Genomic DNA, 24,485 nt, shown 5'->3' with positions numbered 1-24,485 from the left:
GTTCCCTTAGCCCCCCCCTCCTGCTGATCAGAACGTGGCTTTCCAGCTTGTATTTCCGAGGATTGCGGTAACTGCCATTAATTTTAAAAAGCAATTTTGTCACAGCTTTGCTGAAGATGTGATTTTTTTCTTACAAAACAACATTCTCCTTATTGAGTTCTTGCTTTGGAATCTAATTTCATTCTCCCTCTAGGTCATTTCTGTGACACCATTAATTTCAACCCATTCAAAATGGATTCTCCCCCATGTTTTGTTTTGAAACTCTGCTAATTTTTAGCATATGCTTATAAAGGCTCAATGTTGGAGGAACAATTGTGATCTTGTAGTTTAGCCTACTATGTAACAGGGTGCCCAGGACCTCTCCCAACATCCCTGCACGGATCTTGGCTGACTGTCTCTTCGAAAGAGATAGTACTTGCTACCATAGTTAAAAATACCCACTTCATTATCGCTTTCATCCAACTTCCACTTTCTTCTGTCTTGGTCTATGGGATTGATGCCAGCTACCTCTTCCTTCACTGATTTTGACAAAAAAAACCCCAAACCTCTTAGTCTTTTGCCTGATAAAAAAGGCTATATAATATTCTTTAATCTTCAACAAAGCTTGAAGTAGCCTGGGGCCAGGGTGTGAAGATCATTAGTGTACTTAGGTTGATGGCTACCTTCGTTGCCTAGCTGTTCACATCCATGTGTTGAAAAGGGGGGACCAGCAAACAGGTTCAGGTGAAAGTCAAACTGCAAGATTTGGTGCCTGGCTATGAGTTGTCTGGGCTGCCTACACATTGCATGGAGAGTCCTGTATCAAAAAAAGATCATCCATCCTGCATGCTGGAACCTGAGGGCTTTACAGGGCCTCCATCTGCTGAGAGTGAATTTATCGTCCCATTTAATGCCAACCACAGACATATGTCTGCTTCTAACTGAAGATCTACACTTGGAACAGTGGCAGTACTAGCTAGCTTTGTGTTTTATCCAACCTAATGCAACCAGGAACTGCGACCCAAGATGTTCCCCCATCTGCAGGAAACCGTAATCCAAACCAGCAAAACAGCTCTGCATTCAAGGTCTCCTTTTAACTTCTAAGCCCAGGAGAAGCAACAGATGCCCAGGCTTTTGGAAAATGTAGGCGCTTTTGAAATCAAAATACAGATTTACTCTCCACCTCCAGCCATAGCACCAAATTATTTTAGCAGAGCCCTTGATTCTATGTTTGCAGGGCTGATGGAGGAGGCTCCGGTCATATGGGAAAACGGTTGCCACAGGTTCTACACAGGTCATTGTGTGCTCTGGGAAAATTAGAACTGGGAAGCAGAGCAGCACCCTTTATTGCACAGGAAGTCATCGAACGTGATCTGTGTTGCTCTTCTAGTCACCATGAAGAGTAGAAGCTAAGATTGCTTTTACATGGGAACATGATTGCTCAGTAGAGGGTTCCTCAGAGTTTGTTGTCAGTCCAGCTCAGTGTTCTTGTCATTAATGCAAACACCGCCCAGTTCCTATTAACATGGGAAAGCAGTCTGCTTCTTCCACTTTGGAAAGGTACAGCTGCAGCATGTCTGCTGTGTATCCGCTGCGTGTCTGCTGCATGTCTGCTGTGTGTCTGCTGCACATCTGCTGCGTGTCTGCTGTGTGTCTGCTGCACGTCTGCTGTGTGTCTGCAGCACATCTGCTGCGTGTCTGCTGCACATCTGCTGTTTGCTGCAAGTCTGCTGCACATCTGCTGTGTGTGCTGCGTGTCTGCTGCGTGTCTGCTGCGTGTCTGCTGCACGCCTGCTGCACATCTGCTGTTTTTCTGCTGCACGTCTGCTGGGTCTGCCCATGTGCTGCACTTCTGCTGTGTCCCTCTTTTGTATCTGCTGTGCATCTGCTGGATGTGCTCTGCACAGCTTCGGTGGGACTGCTGTGCATACACTGTGTTTCTGCTACATCTGCTGTGCATCCTCTGTATCTCTGCTGCATATCTGCTTTGTGTTTGCTGTGTGTATGCCTCAGCTTTGCTCCATGCCTTCTGTGTATCTCCTGTGCATCTACTGCAATCATGCTGATGGTGGAAGAGTCGTGTATGCCTGGGTAACTCATTCAAGGTATTCTGGCATCTACTAGCCTCTCTCAGCCAGAAAAGGAACCTGCTGCCCTAAAGCACTACAAGTTCTTGCCAAAATCCAGACTGGAATCTGGTAGATGGGTCCTACGGCGTGCTGCTGAGACTGGCCGTTGTGCCCAGGGTGCCCAGCCACCCCAGCACCTTCCACCTTCCCACTCCTGCCTCGCTGCAGGAACTTGAACGTGGCAAGCACGGGAAGAAAATCTTAAAAAAAATCCCCACCACTCAGGCAAAGTTTCCAGGCAGAAGGAAAGGCAAGGTCAGGTAAACAGGCTAATGGCACACCTACTATAACAGAGACCTTGGGATTTGAGGAAGGACAAGCAAGACAAGTTCTGCAGTGGGCACTTCATGACATGGGAGGGAAGTAGAAACATCCATAGTTAAAGCAGTTTCTGCTCAGCCACAGGTGACGGTTGGGTTGCTGTTTTAAAGGAACGAAGGGAAGCGGAGACAGTACCTGCCCTTTGCATGGTCCCTGCTGGTAGCAGAATAACAGGGAAATAAAGACTCTTCCCTGGAAAATGAAATCAATTTGCTGATCTAGCTGAAGATCAGCGATGAGCCAACACATTTTCAGAATAAAAAAAAACCCCAAACAAATCAACCAATGCTTTTGGGGTTTTTAAAAATCAGATATTGTTGTTGCTCCAGTCTGCCAAATCCATAAATTTGCTTGCAATCGCCATCTAGCTAGAGCTATTTCTGCAGGTAGCTGTGATATGCTGATAGTTGCGGAGGTGTATTTCACAATGAAATGAATTATGGTGAACATAGAATCAGAGAAGCACAGGATGGTTGAGGTTGGAAGGGATGTCTGGAGGTCATCTGGTTCGACCACTTTTCTCAAGGAGGGCCACCTAGAGCTGGTTGCCCAGGACCATGTCCAAACAGCTTTTGAATAGCTCCAAGGATGGAGAATCCACAACCTCTGTGGGCAGCCTGTTCCAGTGCTCAGTCACCCCCACAGTGAAGAAGGGTTTCCTGATGTTCAGGTGGAACCTCCTGTGTTTCAGAAACATCCCAAGCTGCGTAACAGAAGATGCCAAATCTGATTCATTCACATAATCCCACTCTGGATGTGCAATGATGATGATAATTACTATCACCAGCCCCAGGCAATCTGCTGAAGTGGTTGATGTAAAACATAATTAGCAAAAATTAGAATGAAGATATAGAAATTTTGGACGATAGATCCTGACAAACTAATCTGATATTTTCCTTCTCTTATCAAAGAGAAAATTAAAGGGTGATGTAACAACCTACATAGGTCTGCTGGGTGAAGAGATTTTGTTAACAGATGGTTCTTCAATCCAGCAAGCAAAGATATAACAAGATCCAATGGCTGAAAGTAGACGCTAGATAGACTTACACCCCAAAATAAAGCATAGAGTTTTACCAGTGGGGATTATTACTCACTAGAAAAGCTCCAAAACGTATGCTCTTTGGCTGGTGATTTTAGTTCAACGTCTCATGTTTTTCTAAAAGACGTGATCCCTAAGCAAACCTCCAAGAAGAGGATGGAGGGTTGCTAGCCAGGATCCAGGCAAGGTCTAAACTCTCTGCCTACACTTACCTCTCTACCACCTTCCCCATCTGTCTGATCCTGTGTTAGAGCCCCAGCATCTCTGCAAGGAGCTGTGCTCTCACGACTGCACACTTGACAATGTCACAAGAGTATGAACATTACCTGGGTTTGTGGTTTTCGTGTTTTCTTTGGGGAATTTTTCTTGGGAAGTCTGTTAGTCCACCGTATGGATGTGTAGCATGGCACAACATGGTGTAAACGCCATGCTGAGGTATATGCTCGGGCTGGGTTTCCTACCGTCTCTGCTATGTGATATTGATTAAACCATCCAACAAACAAATGAAGACAAAGAAAACCTGTCTGATGGACAAGTTGGAGCATGCAGGAGTTAATTGTGGGGTCAGAACGGAAGAGCAGGACTTTGTTCGCCTTATGCATAAGCAGCACTGCTAAGCTATGTTCACAAGGGACACCTCCTCCTCCCGTTCAGGTTATCAAGACATTCACGTGCCTGTGGTCTCTAGGGTTGTCTGGCGTCTAGGTCTCTCTCTTTTCACATGGAGATGCAGGTCTCCAACTGGCTGGGTCCAACTTTGTGGGTATGACCCCATGCCCTGGCTTCATGTCAGGGTAGACCTGGCTATGCCTCAGTTCCTTGCTCCCCTATATGGTCCTAAGAGGGTCACTGTAAGATCACAGCAGTCTGCCCAGGGAGGTCAGAAGTCAGCTGTTAAAATAATGTATGGTGGCTTCTTTTGGTGGGAATTAAACATGGCTTGTTCAAACTCCCAGTGCGGGAATGGTGTTTGGCAGAGAAATGTCACACAAGAAGCTATTCAACTGCTCTCCTACGGTGATGACACATGCTGAATTTATCTAATGGCACTGCACAGAAACAGAGGGGAAAAAATTGTTTTTAATTTTCAGACCCAATGTCTGTGGCTCGAGGTTCCATTCCTACTGCTGCCCCGGCTGGAAAACGCTGCCCGGAGGGAACCAGTGCATTGTCCGTGAGTATCGTGATTCTATGATTCTATCCATTTTCCTCCTAAGGGCACCAAGGGAATTAACTGCCATGTGGGAAGGAATGTGTATCTCACACTTCGACAGATGACAGAACATTTCATAATCCACTGGGACAGGAGCAGCAATTGCTGGGAGTTCTCATCTCTGCTAGTCTTGATTAAAGTGGGGTGGTTGCAACTGGTCCCATTTAGCGCATGGCCTTTTATCTTCTGCCAAGTTGCCACTGTGTTCCTTGTTGCTTGACAGTTTGTGTGCCTGCTTTAGAAGATTAGCCTCAAAGGAAAGCTATTGGCGACTCCTGAGAAAGTTATTTTAGAGCTGCTTGTTTAGATGAAATAATTTAGTTAGTTGGTAGAACAACATCTAGATGCTAACATCGCAAACATGATGTCATGAGACAGTGTCCACAAGCAGGAATTCGCATCTTTCTTTGAATGGCCATCTGAAGCAGGATGCTGATTTAGATAAATCACACCTCTGTTTTGGCAGGTAGCTTTCCTATTTGCTGTAGAGCATCACTGGACTCTCAAGTACTGATATATGCTTATAAAATCCATTAAGGGGCTGATGTTTTGCATTTCTGTAGGTTAAAGGCATGAGCTATAGGGAGATGAAGGACCCTGCTCTTTGGAGGATGCTCCCACGGGAAGTGAAAGTCAGCTCAGGAGTAAATAAATGAGATTCTCACTGGAGACAATAGGGGTAATTGTACTTGCATTTAGTCATGCTTCATACTGAAACACAGTAAATACGTGGTGTCCTGGAAATATTAACTGCGACCTGGACATACAAAATAGCAGACAGCACTATGAGATGCTTGTATCTCCCAGTATTCGAGCTTTCTGAATAAATGTTCTGCATTAGAGCACACTTGGAATTGGATGTGAATGGCCTTTTCCAAAACTTCCTAAAAATAATTGACAGTGGGAGATTTCACGTTGAAGAAAACAATAGGTTCCTCTAGTGGGATCTCCCGCATAATACAGGTCACCTATTTCCGAAGTAATTCCACCTTCAGAGTTGAAAAGTCAGTCGTCTGGGAGAGAAATGCCTTGTGTTTCCTAATACAGAGCTGTCTGGGACCTCAAATGCACAAAACTGAGCCCAAAGCTGCAAATATTCTCCTCTCAAAGGAAATGGTGTCTGCTGTATTATGAGTGATGGGGCCAGTTGATGTGTCCTTGCACACAATGGACAACCAGTCCCAGAGTATGGCATTTTACTCGCTGAAAAAAGAAGAGCAATAAAGAGACATGATGTCTCAAGAGTTAAATGCATCCAACTTCACCCCAGTTGATGATAAGACATGAAGTTCTGCGCCCTCTCCTTTCCCCACGAGAAGAGAGAGGCAAACTCACAAAATCCTCCTCACCATCCCTTGGACAGCGGACGCCCCACGAAGGATACAGGGCTTGAGTCTAATGCTGCCTGCAGTGAAGGGTTAAGGAACTCACAGCCAAATAGCTGCTCCATGGCATGCGGGGTTAGCGACATTCAGGGTTGTCTGCTGACTTTTCTCATAACTGTAAAACATGCCATCTGGGCTGGAGGTCCTCAAGGGACTGTGTGTTGTAATTGTATTTATAAAACACACAGAGATGAGATACTTTCATGGGGCTCTAATAAAATCTGTGCTTACACAGGTGGAACAATACTGCCAGCTATGCTCTTGGCTCCCATGGCACAGGAAGGGGAAGAGATTAGCAGGGGTTCCAGGCAAGAAAGGATGGGGACTGATATGAAGGCATCCTGCTGATGCATCTCTGGCTGACTCAGGCTCAGCCCCTCATTCAACAGGAGGTGCATCTCTGGAACATTCAGTTTCCTCGGTGCCAGACCATGGATTGCAAAATGCTTCATGGAAACACAAAATTTTTCAGGAAAAGAACAACCTGGCTCAGTGTGAACGTCACTTGTCTCTGCTGAGAAGCATTTTTAGCAGGCAAAAGTAGTGAAATGTGCCTTCCCCATCCTCTGGTGCCAAAAAAGCAATGTGGTAGTAGGACCGGCCACAGTCTGTGATAAAAAGGAGATGTCTCCAGGAACTCCCTCTGAACAAGTGGGGCCTTCCCACCGTTGCTCTGCCCATGCCAGGGTCCTCAAGAGGTGCCCCAGCTTCCTCCCCAGGTTATTATTCTTAAAAGAGGTGTTTTCCCACCCTTTCGGCAGTCAAAAGCACATCTGCCAGCGAGTTCACAGACGAGCACATTGTGCTAATCACTGTGTCCTTTTCTTCCTCCAGCAATTTGCAGGAATTCTTGTGGTGATGGATTTTGTTCACGGCCAAACATGTGTACGTGCTCCAACGGACAACTTTCTCCCAACTGTGGCTCAGTTGGAGGTAAGAGAACATTGCTGGTGATTCTCCTCCCTCTGGAGTAGTTATGTGCTCTCTTAAAAATTTCCGAGTCACAATGAAAGGAAATCTCTGAAATATTTTGTGTTTTGGCAGCCAGGTTCTAATCTGAATTGGGCAGTAGTCACAAAATCTTTCGATTCTTGTGGCACTTTTACTAAAAGTCCCTGCTGCCCCTGATACCTGGAGAAAATTGGCCACCTGCTTGCAATTTCTCGTCCTTTGGTATGAGAAATCCTACAGGATGCAGCTTAGAAACCACATCTCACAGCAGCGAATAGTGACACCACTGCCAAAGAGTCAGTCCGTCTCTGGCTGTTCTTTGAAGTGGAATTAAATCTGTCACTGCTGTTGTTAGCCAAATAAATATATTTTTTCCAATGGAAAAACTATTAAGTTTTCCTTAGCCTGTGATTTGGATGTTAGGGAGAATTGCCCAGCGTTTTTAGCAAACTGCAGTGACACGATGAAGTTACGCACTGGCAGAGCTGGGAATGCAGAAACTGCATTGCCACTTTTTCTGCTTTGTTCTCCCATCTCAGATCTTCAGGACAAAAACCTGAAAAGTTCTGGGAAGGTGACTGGGTGGCTTAGGTTTCTGAAAAACAAACTACGGAGGACTCGACAAAGTGACAGGCACATACCCAGAAAGCAATTCCCATATCCCTCTGGTAATCCCTGCAGGGACATATTCGGGAGCAGATCTTGCTTGCAACCACTCCGTTACCCTGCAGCACATGGCTCTGCACAGAAAACACACCTGCTGGAGTCTAAATCCTGGTAGCTAAAGGTCTAGGGTACTTTCTGGAAGGCAGTTATTGCTCTGCTGTGCCCTTTTTTCCACTGGGTTGTATTGCTGGAAAGGACCCGGGAGCGATGGTCGACACCAGGCTGGATATGAGTCAATGGTCCTGTAACAGAGGTCGATGGTCACGAGTTGCCACCTGGGATGTTCACGCTCGGCATCTTCAGGCATGAAGAAAATTTTCTTACACTTGAAGGGTGGTGCAGTGCTGGGACAGGTAACCAGAGCGGTGGGGGATCGCCCTCCTTGGGGGATTTGAAGACTTAGCTAGACAAAGTCATAGCCAGCCTGATCTGAGGGCAGGCTGGATGGAGATGTCCAGCAAGCCCTTCCACCCACGCTCCTGCAAACCAGCACAGAGACCCCCTGGGTCAACGCAGGCTATGCACGAGCCAACAGCTCTGCCCGAAAGGGCTTCGTTTATTACTAAAGTGAGAACAGTGTGTGAATGGGGGCTGGCCTGCACCCTAGATCTCCAAACGTGGGCAATGATACTGGGTGACCGTTTGGACCCATACATGGCAACACTACTCAAACACACGAGCCAAAAAAAAATCCTGCAAGCAAAGAAATAGAGCTGTGGCGCGGTATTGTTTTAGGAAGGCTGATTTTGCTAGTGCCCTATGTAAAATGAAGACATTTATGGGACTTTATAGAGTCTTTTAAGGTCTCAGATGGCCATTGCTAGAGACAACCCAGAAATTTATTTTCCATTATTGCCCATCTGTAGGCAAGCTATTGTTAATAAAGTGACTTGCAGGCATCTGGTTGAAGGCCAGAGAACTAGCCCCCCCAAACCTCAAAACCACATTCAGGGTGTGACTCAAAGAAGGAAATTCCCAGAATCTGCTTCCAAAGTGCCACGTTGTGCTACAGCCCTGCAGATGTCTCCGGCAAGCGCTCAGCACCAGAGCCTGCCTGTGCCCTGCTCTGCAGACCTTCCCCGTGCTTTGCCGAGAGGAAGGTGCTGGAGACACAAAAGTTTCTGGAGTGAGGGTCCATATGTTAGCAATCACGGAGGAATGCGAGGAATGCTGTAAGCAGTATATACATTTGGGCAGAGACCTGGCATTCCCCTGAGCCTGGGGTGGATTTCAGCGCGCACTCGAGGGGGGTAGGTTCCTCCGCAGGGGCTTCATCAAATCTGGCATTCATTGTGGGGATGTTTGGATCTGCATTTATCATGAATGCTTCAGGGAGGTAAAGCAGACAAATTGCGCATTCCAGAGGCGATAAAAGCCACTCTGCCGCTCTCTGTCATAACAAAAAGCTTGGTTTCCGACTTTGGGGACTCAAGACATTTTAGGAGTAATTTGCAAGTGACTGTTTAGATAGTCGTAGTCAGTAAGCAGACGGAAAACCTGCCTGCAAACTCCACTACTGATGGGTGGCAGAACAGCAGCAGCCACTGATCCTTTAAAATAAATTGTAGAACTAATCCGATCCGATCCAATCATGGGAAAAGTTAACTGGGGCGAGCTGTCATTCTCTTTTTTCCTAGAACTTTGGTCTTTGCTACCCTGGAAAATCCTGACAAAGCGTAACAGGTCTTTAAATTCTTGGTTGAAAGATGTTCTTCTGCACTCCAAATCTGCAGGGGGTTCTAACAGTGCCAGACTTGGAGACAAGTCAGATGGTGATGGGACTTCAGGGCTTTTGGGATCATGGCAGAAGTAAGAAATGGGACCTGCTCTGTGCAGGTCCAGGAATAGTCTTTGCCAATTAGTTGGAAAGTTTCTGGATGAGCATCAGGGCTCTTCTTATGTCCAGACTCTGAACTCCCCAAATTTCTCAGCCTCACTAAACCTTACCCCTTGCTGAATGCATTGAAGGATGGCTGTGGATGGGAATGGAAAGGCAAGGCTCAGGATGCTGCGTAGGGAAGAGCTCTGACAGACGGACAGCTCTGACAGACAGACACTTCCTAGCTACCTCTGTCTCTGGGCAGCCCTCCCAGATTTGCTGTGTGTAATTGCTTTCCCAGGGCTGATTAATTGTAGTGAGGGGTGTAGGGTAAGCATGTGCTGGAAACAGTGCCTTTTCCCAGAGAGACCGGTCTCCTGTCTGACAATCTGGGCAATGCTTTGAAGCCTCAAGTTTAGTTTCCTTAATCATTAAGCTTTCATCTAAATATGGCCTGATCTCTGGCCGTAGAGCAATAGGAAGGATCGTAGACATCATAATTCAAACCACACTAGCAACGCATGGATTAAATGTACAGCACATGTGCCGAGCATTTTCAATGCAGAGCCCTGAGACTTCCCATTCCACTCCTCCTTCCTTTCAGGCTTCCTATGAACAAGGCGTCAACCATATAATCACCCTTACTGGACACTTCTGAGTCCTACTACCTTTTGGACAGACATTTCACTTGCACTGGCCCCAACTCTTCCCTGCTCGGTACTGATGTTGCGTGCACAGAGAAGACACAAGCCACAGCTGAGCATCCACTCACATACGCATTCTCCAGTCCCACCGTCTTCAAGCCGCCAAGTCACGACCTCTCCTATCCCTGGCAGACACGAACCGTGGTGTACATGCTGAAAAACAGTTTTCGCATAACTTGCTATAACCTCAGGCACTTGCAATTTGTCACATCTTACAAAGGAAGAATGCGTTGTTCCAGGCGTTTCAGTAAAGAATGAAAGCTGTTTGACCTGTATCTGTAACTCAAATGTTTAGCAGTAAACCTCCTCTTTTGGGCTCTTTTGCTTTAATACCACATTCCTTAAACATTGAATAGTGATGAAACAGTTAAAGCCAATACTGGCTTTGTGTCTACATCACTATAAAACTTTCCGGCTCTTATTTATTGCTATTGTTTTCCTAAGGTCCATTAGTCACATTCAGTGTGTCATAAAATCTAGTGTGAAAGCTGAACTCTGAGACAGAAAGAAGAATAGGTGATATGTACTTTTCTTTTCAGATTTCTAAAAAAAACCCTCTTGTATTAAATGAATCTTACTAGTAAGGCCACATATTAATTGTAAAAGGAAGAGAAATATCTTATAAATTGATGGTTTTCCTCCACTGAAGAAATTCTCTCCGCCCAAACATCTCATTTTAAAGATTAGACAGCCCAGAATGTGAAAAGCGTGTTTTTAAAATGGAGCAATAATCTAGAAGAATAATAAAAAGGGTATGAAGATATTTGAAAAGTGTAGTATCCTAAAAGAAAGAATTGTTTAGAATGACGGATTTATCCAAGAAAGTGAGATGTCGGGAAATACGCCTTTACTGACAGCCACGAGAGCTACGGCAGGACAGCCGCTAGAAAAGACAAAGCTGCAGATGTTTAATCGGGGGAGATTCCCGAATGAAGTAAAATGGTGGTTTCTGTGGAATGAGGTCTGTTTATTACTCTAAAAACTGTTTGCCATAAGCGAACAATGATACCTTGTCCTCTATGAGGTGGACTTGAAGAATTACATCCCCTGAATTGCTCCTAGTTTACACTGCCCATCGTGTTCATGGCTTTCCCTTACCTGAACAGTTCAACGCTACCAGGTACAGGAGCAATAAAAATGTCTTGTGTCTCGGGAATAGAGAACAGACGGTGGTATTTACTTTTGTACACAACTCTGGGGTAATTATACCTGAGTATAAGTGCAAGCCTTTAACCACGCCATGGTTTAACCCTACCATGGGAAGTCAACAGTCTCTCCAGTTAACTTGAAGGAACTGGACCCTTAACATCACCCTTAGGTTCTGCACTGAGACAAGAAAGTTTTGAACGTCCATTGCATGTGAGGTGTTCACCTCCTGTCACAAACAATTTGTTGCATCATCGTGTAATATTTCCTCGCTCTTCTCCCACAGTCCAAACCTGCAACGTGAGATGCATGAATGGTGGGAGCTGCAATGAGGAGTCCTGCCTCTGCCAGAAGGGCTACACTGGAACATACTGCGGGCAGCGTAAGTACCTGCAACACCTGCTGTAGACACGGTGAGCTGAAGGGCAAGGCTGGATTCACGCAGCCCCACGGCTTGAGAGGTCACCTTGCTCACACTGGCGTGCTCTTTGATGTCATCACTGTATTCTCCTCTCCACTGGAATCTCAGCCTGTTGTCCTTAGGGGATAGAGACATAGATACATTAGATATAATTGCACTGTAAATATATATACAAATACAGATACAAATGTAATTTCACTGTAAATATATACACACATATATAGAGAAATATATATGTCTATTAGATATCATTTATCTGTAAATAGTTTTAGATAAACAACATATTCTCTGGGAATGGCTTTTTGTGGGAAACCTTCATTTTAGCTCAAATGAAGTTTTCTTTCAATTAGAAGAAGAAAACAAAAAAACCCCAAACAAACCAACATTTTTTGATTATAAATTATGCCTGGTTACATTTGGGAGAGGCGTTCAATTTCTAGTTCTGTTTAATTGACAACACTGACTTTCTATAGGGAAACCCCAATATAACCATTGAAAGAAATTTTACAACGTTTTATGACATGGTTTTCTATTTTGTCAAAGCACCTATAGCTTTCATAGGGAGAAATTTAATTTTTCCCCCTAGTTTCCCATGAAAGATATTTGGCAATTTTAAATCATTGCTCGTGCACGTTGTAGAATTAACAACCGAACAACTTAGGTGCCATCTTTAGTAAGTGTCTAGTGAGCAATTATGCACAATAGTTTTGAAAGAATCTGTGATGGAACTTTCCAGGCAAATTTCAAATCCCTGTATCAATGTGAGAATCACTCAAGTTCTTAGTGAAGCCTATGAAAATTTTTTTAAAGATGGGCAAAACACCATATTTCCCCTAAACTTATCCTCAGCTATGACTGATTCATTTTTTCTGAAACTTTCCAAAAAGTTCAACTAAAGGCAGACGCACCATATGGAAAATTTCATTCTGAACAGCTAAAGCTTGGGAAAATTATAAGTAACAGCAACCTGGGGCTTATAATGGAACGTGCTAGGCAACCTTAATTATGTGCTGCTACCAGCTCCACCTATAATATCCTCAGTAGAGTTTTCATAACGGTTCAGATATTGGCAAGACATCACTGACAGGGTGGGGAACAATGGAGAGTCCCACTGGCAGCGTCCCAGCTGAGCAGATTTCGGCTTCCTCGGCTCTGAGATGGGTGTAGCCTTTGAAGGCTGTGAAATGCAGCAGTACCTGACCGCTCTGCAGCTCAGAGCTTGGCACTGGACCTGTGAGGGCCACACTGAGATATTGTACAAGATCGCTGTGGACCTCACCTTTCATGAGATTATGTTTTTCTCATCTTCAATGCGCCGGTGGTGTTGGGCAACGGAGTAGCTCAGAGAGTGAAGCTCTGTATAGGAACTTTGGGAAGTGTCTCCTAAAGTTCGAACTCCTAACAGTACTCCTCTCGTTAGTCATTACAGCTGCTGAGATTTTAATAGGTCGCTGGTGTCTGTCATAACCAGCAATTGCTCATGCCATGTACAGAAGCGTTCCTACATCCCGTTCCATTAGCTTAGGCTCAGCCCAGGACCTAATCAGCAACCTACTCCTTTGACTTCAGTCCTAGACTAGTGACTGCAGTTTTTAAACTAAGGGTAGCAGGTCTAATTTTAAGTCAAGGAATACTTGTGAGCTGATTAGGCTGGTTCTTCTTTGCTTTGGGTACGTGGGATTAAATGGCCGACTAGTCTCCTCTCCTCACATTTCACTGTCGTCATACGTTAAACATTTGCCTTTATGCAGTTTCTCATTTGTATCAGTTCGTCTTGACCTTGACATTTAAATCCCAATGCTGACCTGAATGAACTGAGATGCCAGAGCACAGGAAATCCTCTCAAGTGAAATAAGAGTTTATAGCCTTTTTATAAATGGGTTCATTCACAAACAGGAAGTAATTTTCCAGGAAAAAAATATCAGCCTTTTCTCTGTATGTTCTCTGCATGGAGGAGACTCCTGACGGGTGAACAACACAAAGGAGGTGATATTCCAAGTCCTGCCAGCACCACGCGTCTCACGCTGTGCTTTCACGAAGAGAAGAAATCACTGATTTCTCTTTCTATTTCAAAATAGCTGTCTGTGAAAACGGCTGTCAGAATGGAGGTCGATGCATTGGGCCAAACCGTTGTGCTTGTGTCTATGGATTCACCGGTCCCCAGTGTGAGAGAGGTAAGGAACGCATTCTCATGATATTATTACTGACAGAGCACCGGATCAGGAGTTGTATATTTAAGTATGTGTATTCAAGATACTCAATTTCATGTGAATTCCTGCTCAATTGGGAGCCTGATCCACACTGGTTTAGCTACAAAAGCAAAACACAGCACCGCGATGAGGAAAGTTAACTCCATCCCAGTCAGACCCAGTAGAGCCAGCTAATTTCGCTGCAGATCTTGAGTTACCCTAGGCTGGACTTGGAGGACTCTCAGCGTTCGCTGATCCTGCTCAGCACCGCAAGTACAGCTCACTGCAGCTCTTCCAGAGGAGTGATGTCTAAGGAGTTAGGGACCACACGCAGTTAGGGACCACATGCGAAATGCTGGTTTAAGGACTTGGCGGGCTCGCACAGGAACTCCGTCAGACGTGGGTAGACGGCAGTTCACCAGCCGAGCACTCAGCTCCCCTGTCAGTAAGACCATTTCTGCAGCCTCCTGCCTCTCTCGCTGTATAGAACCGAATTCCTGCAGCAACTCCATTTATTGCCTGAATTTGACCTGTCCTGTGTGCTTCAGGAGACAGTTACTTTTGGGTGAAGGAGATCGATACCAGGTACCATCAAAAATTAAAACTAATGATGTCACCAACGCTAACAGCCAATATTTTTCAAATGAACATGGACCTGAAACCCCAAAAGTCAGTATTCCAACCTTTGCAAAATTATTTTTATGGTTTAGTACTATATTTACTTGAAAAACCTTGAAAATTATGACCAGAACTTAATGTTTTCCATGAAAGAACCTTATTTTAGTAAAAATGTTTTGAAGGGAAACATAAGCCAGCTCTGGTTTATTGTAAACCTCAAGCGGTTTGATGCCAGCTGCTCAGCCAGTATGAATCGAAGTAGCTCCAGTAAGAACCACAGTTCTCACCAGCTAAGAATATGGTTCTTAGTGACATGTGGCTTTGCTGTGTTTCATCCAGCCAGCATGAGCTGAGTGGCTAGATCAGATTTACGTTTGGGCAGTGTGGGTATGACTGAGGTTTTGGCTGGGACGCAAAATTTCTCCCTTTCCTGTTGGCTTAGATGGACATCTCACGACACTGCTCTGATATGATTTTTGGCAAGGGTCAGAGTGGCACAGAGCAGAAATGAAACTGAAACACGAAGCCAATGTGCAAACTCCCAGGATTAAGATCAAAGCACCCTGGAAATATTCTGCTTTTCTAGCCTCTCCCTTTCCCAAGATTGGGCTAATTCTGTTTAACTCCATGTCCAAGGATTGGACTGTTCTTGCCTTTAATGTTTGGGGTTTTTTTCCAAGTTGGAGATTCTTGGCAACGTGATTTAGAGGGTGAGATAGGAATAACAGTTGGTTTCCGGTAGCCCAGGCATCAGTCAGCCCTGCTTGAACAGCGGCCAGCAGAAATACGCCGAACTCAACATAGTTGTGCAATGTTCCCTGGGTTGCAAAAGTATCCCCTGAACCTAATGGTGCAGGTGCCCCATAAAAGGCCTCTGCTGTGGTTTGAGCCTCACATTTATTGGATGTAGAGAAGGGAAAGCTCTTTAAAAGCGTCCACGCACATTTACCGAAGTAACCTTTCATTGTTCCAGTCTCCTCCGTACTCTCCTGCAAACACAGGTATCGGTCAAGCACTGCAGCTGTATGTTCTTTAAGCCCTCTCCCTGCCTTTCTCTAACACGTACGCACATGCAGATGCAGATATGCATTGCTTTAGTTATGGAAAGGTATTATGGTAACAGCCTTTCTCTTTTGAAGGCTCAACCTCACAAGATTCCTTCTCCTAAAACCCTAAACCCGAGCTCCAGAACTCTGTCTGTAGAGCTGCTTTCTTTTTTTCTAGCTCACGAGGATGTGAAGTATTGAGACTCATAAATCGATATGGACGTTGGCTGTGTTTGAAAGGAAAGTTGGAAATTTCTTAAAGAAACTTCTGGATACAGCAATGCCAGGAGGGACTCAAAAATCCAACTGTCCTGACTCTGTGTGCGTGGAGGGGTAGGAGAGACAGTGGAAAAGGCAGGGAAAGAAGGGGTCTGAGCAGGGGCAGACTTTGGAGACATCTTGTAATGTATAAAATTCTTTAAATAAAGAGAGCATTTTTACAAAGCCTTTAGAGATTTGGGTTAGTCCAGACTTGTACTAAGAGACAAAACAAGCTCTCCAGCTGTGTATACACAGGTCTTCCTTGCCAAGACAAACAGAGCGCTTGCTTTGCTAAAAGATGTTAAAAGTTACACTTTTCAAAGAGGCTCCTGGCTGGGCAGTCTGTGAGTTTGCAGCCAGGTGAGGTGGCTGTGACTGACCTACCGAGAATAATTAGCGTGACAGCGAAGAACTTAACCCTTCCAAGGAGAAAATGAATTCCTGCTCCATCGCTAGGCCTGTAAAGATGAAGTCCCTAAGCACCAGATTTGTTGGAGACATGACGACTGTTGAATTTCTCTTCACTTTCTCCATTTAAGGCAGCCATGGTATTTGACATGTTTACAAGCATCCTTGGGAGTCTCCAGTAACAGGAGACTCAAGTAGCAGGCTTGGAAGCAACAGGGATCATCTATAGCTTTCGGTTTAGCTCGGAGATCCTAAACATTTTTATGAAGAAAGATTAATTCAAAGCAAAGCCCCAAACCCACTGGTTTCCTATGTAGAAAGTACAGGTTTCAGCCCAAGGCTCCGTGGTGATGCTCCCATAGCATGGCTGGGCGCGTGGTTGAGTACTCTGGAAATTTCTCAGGTTCCTGCTGCATCTCTGCGGGCAGAGAGCTTCCCCTCATCCCAGTTACTGTCTAGTGAGACATCATTCAGCTTCCTCCTTCCTACACGGAGTAGGTACTGTGAGGTTTCTCATGGAGGAACCATTGCTAACTACTAAATGCGGCACGCTGGTGTTAAACAACAAGAATGCACTCTTGCACTCTACCATCCTTGTGTCTGCTGCTTCCAGAGAACGAAACGAGAGACTCTCCTGGCTCCGGAGTACAAAGAAAATGACAGGTAGTTTAAGCTGGCTTTCGCTGCCTTTCGGGAAAGAAAGCAGAGAGAATGCGATACGTAAGGTCATTTCCCTCAGTACTGCGCTGTGAGATGTCTGCTGGTGGGACCCATCTGGGTTGACCTCAGATGAGGTCCTGCAGAAGAGAGGACGTGTTGTAGGATACACCTCTCCCTCTCTCTCCCAGCCCCATTACTGAAATGGGGCAGTTGCTTTGAATCATAGCTGGGTGACGTGGAGATTTTATGTTCCGAGCATAGGACAAAGCAGTATGAGCTCTGCTGCTCCATCCTGAGGCTGGCCCACTGCTTGCACTGGGTTGCGCAGCTCATTACATCACCCTGCTATGTTTCTCTGTAAAATAATAGACATTTTGCTGCAGCACGAGGACTGTGAGGAGTCACCAAAGGGTTGCAGGAGGGCTGGTAAATTGACTGCTAACAATGGTAAATGCACGATTGAGGCAGGACTGTGTGTTGAGATACAGTCAACTGTGCGTTTGCTCCTGATGATATTCCCCAAATAAGCCACCTCCAGGCTGGAGCCACAATGTTAAATAAACCATAAGATGCCTCAGACCAAAAAGTTATGTTAAGAGACCAGTCTATTAGGAAGGATGGACTCGCTCCAGCTCACACTGCTGTGGCTGCCTGGCTTCTGAACCAAGAGCTGGTTTGCCTCCAGGCAGCATGGACACACTGGATATTTGATGATGTGCTTTTACAGGTGGAGATGTTACCTCAACCTGAGAAAAGACACTGACTATTTTCAACCTGAAATAAATGCCAGGAACTGTGGTTTTTAAAGAGCTCCTCTTTACCAAAATTACCAGTATTTGTGTTTCAAGCATAGCAGAAGCAGGCCAGATGATACCTACCACACAGATGACCCTGAACTGCTGACTCTTTGGCCTTGCAACTTGGTATTATATTGGGGGACCTCGTCTGTCTGCTCCTTTGCCACTCATCTGCTCCCCTAACAAAGCACTCTCTAGGAGAAGCCCCCTGAGCTCAGCACAGGCATAACCAAGAGTCCCAAGGGATTCCCTTCACCCAGGAGAAATCTCTAAGTGGTTCGTCCAAGCCGAAGCACCAGTCTTCCTCAGGGACGTTCCTTCCCAAGGACATCTGGATAAAACGGTGCCATTATTTCAGGAAGAGTCTTTGGTCAAACACACTTTATATCCTGAGGGCTGTACGCTCATCAGCAGTGCACGCACTGGCAGAAGTGGCTAGTCAACAGTGTCATGGGGGGGTGGGATGTCCCTTCGCAGAGAAGTCTTTCTTGTAGAATGTGACAACCTGTGAAAGCAGGGGCTGACCCAGGTCCTTCTGCTGAAGCAAGGCGAAGGGACTGAGAGCTGAAGGAAAACAAGTTCAAATTGGAAAAAAGCAGGTGGTGTTTTTAAGAAGGAGGTTGGTTTCGTCTGACTGTCTTCCCCAGGAATGTGCTGGACCCCCCTGCACTACGTAACCTCACTTTGGAGCTCTGTGGGGTAGATGTGTCCGGCTGAGCATGGCATGCCATGAAACCTTATGGACGATGGCGTGACAACAGCCCTGAGGGGCCGGATTCGCTGACCAGATGCAGACATTGACTTCAGGATGAGTTTATTCAAAGGGGTGATCAGTTCTGCCACAGATGTATGGACTATGGACTTCTCTGCATTGGATAAGTGAATCCCATCTCTGGAGTCTTCAGATCAAGAGGGAAGGGCTTTCTGACGGTGTGTTGTGGCTAATCCATATGCAGTAGGGTTTAGGCAAGAGTCTTTGGACGTCATGTGCTGGCTTGCTTGACATTGGACTTCAGACCAATTCATCCTTACAGATTTAAAATCTGTAAATGCCTGAACTCTCTCGCTGCAAGGCTCATCGTGGTGCCAGGATCTCAGATTGTTTAATGTACAGAAGGTTATGCCACGCAAAGGTACTAACTTGTTTCAGAGAACACAGAGCTGCATTAGTCCAGCTAACATCTGTGGTGAGGAGTCAAGATTCTCAGAAAGGCTCATTAGCTTTGTGTAATTGCTGTTGTTTGTAGTGTGGCCATTAGTGTTTCTTTGCTCTCTGGAGGTGTGCTTTCCTACAGGGTTTGGGGTATCAGTCTAGGCTGGCAAGCATCGAAAAATGCGCCCATCTGTGTTGATGAAAAGAAGGCATTCAAATCCCATTAATCTATCCGATTACGGATTTGTTTAGGGTTTTAATTTTACTTTGTTTTGCTATAACCATAAAAAGAGATAATTTTACTTTTAAACTATAATAAACTAAAGATTCCTGAAATGTCAAGCAACAGCTTCTGCTGCCGTACACTCGACAAGCTCCACGTTCAAGAGCTTAGGGCTCCAGTAAGAGGCTGCCTTGTAATGGAAGCAATCTAACTACCTTCACACTTCATTCAGGAAATACTCCACTTCAGAGGTAAATACCTTAATAGCTAGGTACTCAAAGAATCTTAGCATCATTTCCTCTCTCTACTTGACATCTTCAGGGATGAAGAACTAGGGAATATATTGTATAACCCCAGCAGCCTTTGGTAACGTGAACTCACATTACATCAGTGTTGGAGAAAAAGCTGCAGTACAGAAAAAATGAATCTGTAGGGAGAGAGGCCAGTTTTTTAAAATAGTTTTACAGAAAAGTGAAACATTTTGATGTCATGTCTCTGATTTCATCCTCCTTCAAGTAGGAAAAAATTTGTTGTGAAAAGTGACAACGTTTGACTCAGGTGAAGGTGTGGAAGCTCCTCCTGCGTTCCAAGGTTCCAAGGATGAGATCTAATTTGGGTTTTTTTCCATCCAAATGCTGAAGTCTTTGCTGTGGATACCAGTTGTGAGGTCTCATGAAAGAAAGTCTTCCTTTACTTTGGAAAAAAAAGATTTTGAGAGTAACATTCTTAATCTTTGTGGAGACTGCCTGTGGTTCCTATGATTTGTCTGGTTCAGAAGGCCCTTGCTATGTTTGCATGTCCTTTCCTCTTAATGATGCGAGGTTTCCAAAAGTTTAACGAACAAACTTGTGGGGTGGTGTTCTTCAGTGCAAACACTTCTGGGCTGAGCTGAAGGACAGCCGTGCTCTTGAAGCCTTGCGTAGTTGTTCCCAAGTCCCATACATCACAAAGAGCCTTGGAAGAGATTGTGTCCATGTAAAGATAATAGTAAACTTAAAACTAGCATCCAGTGTCCGAGTTCTGGCTCTTCATTAGCCAGTCCAAGAAAACAAAGCCCTATCACTGAACACAGTGTTTTAAACACATGAACAAAAGCAAGGATTAGAGCCACAGCAGGCCCTAGACATGCAACATCCATGGAAAAGGCACTGAGTATCTCCTGTTCTTCCGTAGTCCTCACTGCAGGGCTGTTCTCTTTCCAAAACCGTAACCAGGACTGGGTTGGATTGAAGTGAAAATGCTCCCAGACGGCAGCTTCTCACCAAGAGAACCCATGTCTTTCCACGATTCACAGCTGTTTTAAAGAGAGTCTCAGTTCTTCCATTTCTTTCCAAATACCTCTAGAGGGACTGTGGACCATTGAGTGAGGAGGACACGGGCTTTCAAAAATTGCCGTGCTTGGAGGGGTTAAACACATGATAAAGAGGAAATCTGAGAGCCGGTGTGTGGACCTTGATCCCATCTCATGGCAGAGCTTTAGTCGGTCTTTTTGCAGCAGGTCTTCAGATGAAGCCACAGCAGCAGTCAGTGAAGAGCAGATCATGTTCTGCAGGTCCAGTGCTTCTTCAAAAGGACCTTGGGATGTAACCAGAGTGGGCAAAACCAGGTCCCAGGTGTAAATAAAGACATAGTACATGGGAGAAAGGACAGATAGCATCTAAATCGCTACTTAATACGTTTTACTTTAAAGCTGTTGCTAATCTGCATCTGTTTTCTTCCTGCATCTCCATTTTTCTGCTTAAATCAAGATGCAGTTTTTTTATATTTTACCATGTACATCACATGAGGATCTCCTTTGATGTGCACTCAGAGAGGATTTCTGAGTCTCCATAATGCATCTGTGTCTGTAGATTTGCCAAAGTTTCAGAAGGATTTTGATATTTATTTTTTTTTAGTGGGGGCCCTTGTGAACCCGGAGTTCCTTGTACAATTCCAGTCTTGGAAGAAATCACCATTACCAGTGAGTCAGACTAATGCAAGTCCCCAGATTAGCGTATTTTTATATGCTATATGGTTTTCTCAAAGATTCTTACTGTCTAGGACAACAGTTCCTCTCATCCTCATAACTTCATTTGATTTCTATCAGTCTAACTGCCACTCCTCCATTGTCCTGAAATATTTAAGCACTAGAAGAATTGAGTAAGGAGGCTGTGGATTTTCGTATCTGTAGGTGATTAAGAGCAAGTTATACAAATACCGGTTAGGTCTAATTCTGGTAGTCAGTCTTGTCTAAGAGAAATCCAAAATGACCTCCAGCGTTCCCTCCAGCCGTAGCTTTTCTAGTGACAGACACTCCATGCCATATATAAACAGAGTACATGATCCAAAATACCATCTTGTAACATACAGATGGATGCTAGTGAGTGTCTCGGCATAAACTGCACTTTAATCCACTCAGATTTCCAGATGGTGGGAATATTCAGAATACCCCATTTTTCTTGGTTGTAAGGCCTCTCCACCCCCCCTCCTGAGAAGGGTTATTAAGAATGGCTTTGCCTCAGCTTTTCTGTTTCCTCTTCCTAAGGATTTTTTTCCCAAATTCTCAGTCTAATTTGTAGGCTTAGGAGAAACAAAGCAGCCACACAGGATGTGTCTGATCCCATGCGTGCATGGAAAAGCCAGAGCAGGAAGGCGCCAACAGTAACCTGGTCCCTTTGCTCACTCCTGTCTAACTCAGGTCACAGTCCTGAACCTCCAAAGTGCTGCTCCTAGTGAAGTAATCAGTAGGGATGCACATATTCCATACCTTTAGCTGGGAGCTCCCCCAGAGCCCAGGCAAGCAAGAACATACATCCTGCTAGCAAGAAAGGGACCGCAAATAGTTCATGGCAATTCAGTGACATCTGAGGTAACCTGGAAAGGTCTTTGATCTCAGCCTTTGCATTTCAGATGAAGATAGATCAAATGCATTAACGTGAGCTGCCCAGTAGGATTTTTGTTCTGGGGATAAACGTCAAGTGGGCAAAAATACCTCCTCCATACAACCTCTGGTTGTGCCTGAGGTCCGTGCACATTGTGAAACTGAGCCCTAATCCAGCTGCTCTTCTGAAAGAAAAGTGACAATCCCAGAGGAATGGAGAGATCCCAGAAACACGGACCAGGATGTGGCTCCTGAGACCAAACTGAAATTTGCTTCGCGTGGACCTCGATGTGCATCCCCTGAGCTGCAAGGCTCTTCCAGGATGTCACGAACTCTTACTAATTTCATGGGCTTCGGTTCTCTGGGGTAGGAAAAAGGCAAGGGAAAGCACTGGCTGTGGTGGCTCCTTTCTGCCATGCCCACTCAAAGCCATCTGAGTGGCGTGAGTATAGTACACAGCTGAGACACAAGTTTACTGGACACTCAGCAAGCCCTTCTTCCTATCAATTCCAGATTAAGCTTGACATGATTTCAACCAAAGATCTTACAGAGGAATGCTATTGGCAGTGGTTAAGATTTTTTTTTCCCCCCAGATGAGCTTTTTAATAAAAGACTCTGTTTACAAAGAGATCTCTCATCCTCGTTAGAAACCAGGCATTCAGCTGATTTTTCCTAGTGTTCTGCTAATCCAGATGTTAAGACATAAAGCAGAACTCGTAGCTGAGATATGTGATGGCGTTCCTTCTCCTCAGCCTGCCTCCAAAGGTGAGGCGTACGCTCCCATTTCTCTACATTGTGGTAGAAAAAGCATTTTGATAATCAACTGTAGTCCGAAGAGCTCTGACATCTACTGCTCTAACTTGCCTGCATTTATGCAGAAAGGTCTGGCAGAAACTTCACCATGAGTGGAATTCAACTCTGTACTCAATTGTAGGTTGCCATTTTCCTCCTGCCGACAGTTTTACTTGATAAAATAATTATAGTTCTGTGAAACCACAGTTCCCTCTGATCTCTGCAGAAAGCCAGGCATAGTCTGGAGGACTGGTGGGATGCAGCCGCATCCTGCACATATAATTTTCCTGCATGCCCATGGGCTTTATGGTACAACCTTTAATGAGACAATCACATACTACGTTTCCCCTGCCAGAGGGTGGGCAGCACTCCCAAAGCACAGCTACTTAATACCTTTGTTTGCTGCTCAGTGTTCAGCATTCGCTGTGCACAATGGGAACCAGCCTCTGGGATCAGAATTAATTTTCTCCAGAGACCTTCGCGGAAACAGCATTCCCAAGATTGATCTTTCAATCGGACAGGAATGTTTGGACTGGATTTTTCCAAAACCTGCTTATCCTGGGTACAAACCTGTTTCAGCCTGAATAGGTAAAGTTTGGCAAAGGTACCAGTAGTAGCAAAGAGGGTCTTTGCAAAGAGCTACACGAGTCAACCTTGTCCAAAGGCAAGGCATTTGCAATACCGCTAAGAAACACAGGAGGCTGGACCGTCACGAGTTGGGACCTTCGTGTCTCTGCAGCTGGCACCTCATTGCCTGCCCTGGGATGGGCAGGAAGGTGACTGTCTTATCTTCTGACCCTTCCTCACTCTTGGATGCGGTGATGTGTGGCTTTCTCTCATTCTCACTGTGGGGAGTGGTGTCCATGAGCAAGAATACCCTGATGTCCTTGAACTGCTGATCCATGTGGGAGAAAAGGGGCACGAAGATAAATGCCTGTTTTCACATTTTGCCCGAATCTGGAGACTCTGTCTGTAAGGGCTGTAAGCTGCCCTCTGCCAGCTGGCTGTGAGGAGTGCAATGGAACATCACATCACATCATGTCCATCACATCATATCACATCACATCACATATCACAGTCACAGCCTCGGTGGAGCACATGTGGAGGTAGACCCATGAACGGTTGCAGTGCCCATGCACTGATATCAACCCAAGGCCATGCATCAACTCTCTGTTCTCTGCAAGCCCTTGAAGATGGACGAGGAGGAACGCAGACTGGCAGGAGAGGCATTGCTTGGTCCACATCTACTCAAGGCCCTTGAGCAGTTCTGTCATGGTGGCACAGCAGCTCCAGGCCGGTCCAGCCAGGCAGGGTCCACAGACCCCGTTTGTGGCAGGGCTTGGGAATGCTTCCCATTGAATGCAAAGACAAAGCCTGCTGGAGTACACTGTGATAAGAAGATGCTAAGGAAAGCAAAATGTTTCCACTTCTGCTAATTCAGTATGCGAAGAATCTAATAACATCTATTTGTGTCTGCTCGGTCATTTCTGAGATTTCTTCTATTTCAAGATACCTTAGCTGTGGCTAAGCCTCTTCCAAAGAACACCTTCCTCCGCCTAGCACAGGCATTGCATTGCCACTTTTGAAATGCAAAACCTTTGCTGAACGCAGGAACAGACAGATGAAGATGGCTGCAGCTCATACACACTAACATTGATACCACCAGGCCAGACCTGTAAACCCAACCACGTTGTTTGGAAGTCCT

At 45.3% G+C, this 24,485-nt stretch overlaps 1 protein-coding gene across 1 annotated transcript in view; it reads left to right on the top strand.

Moving 5' to 3' along the window:
* Positions 1 to 24,485, top strand: part of LOC104165849 (fibrillin-2-like) — a 107,483-nt gene that overhangs the window by 12,453 nt on the left and 70,545 nt on the right. The window contains 4 exon segments of the mRNA XM_009705604.1: positions 4,560 to 4,642; positions 6,901 to 6,999; positions 11,639 to 11,734; positions 13,852 to 13,947. Of these exon segments, the coding sequence (XP_009703906.1) occupies positions 6,948 to 6,999; positions 11,639 to 11,734; positions 13,852 to 13,947 (244 nt within the window). The 5' untranslated portion in view covers positions 4,560 to 4,642; positions 6,901 to 6,947.

Source organism: Cariama cristata, unplaced genomic scaffold, assembly GCF_000690535.1.
Source record: "Cariama cristata isolate BGI_N322 unplaced genomic scaffold, ASM69053v1 scaffold8038, whole genome shotgun sequence".
Lineage (NCBI taxonomy): Eukaryota > Metazoa > Chordata > Aves > Cariamiformes > Cariamidae > Cariama > Cariama cristata.
The sequence above is the reverse complement of the archived record's forward strand: the minus strand, read 5'-3'. Positions and strand labels throughout refer to the sequence as shown.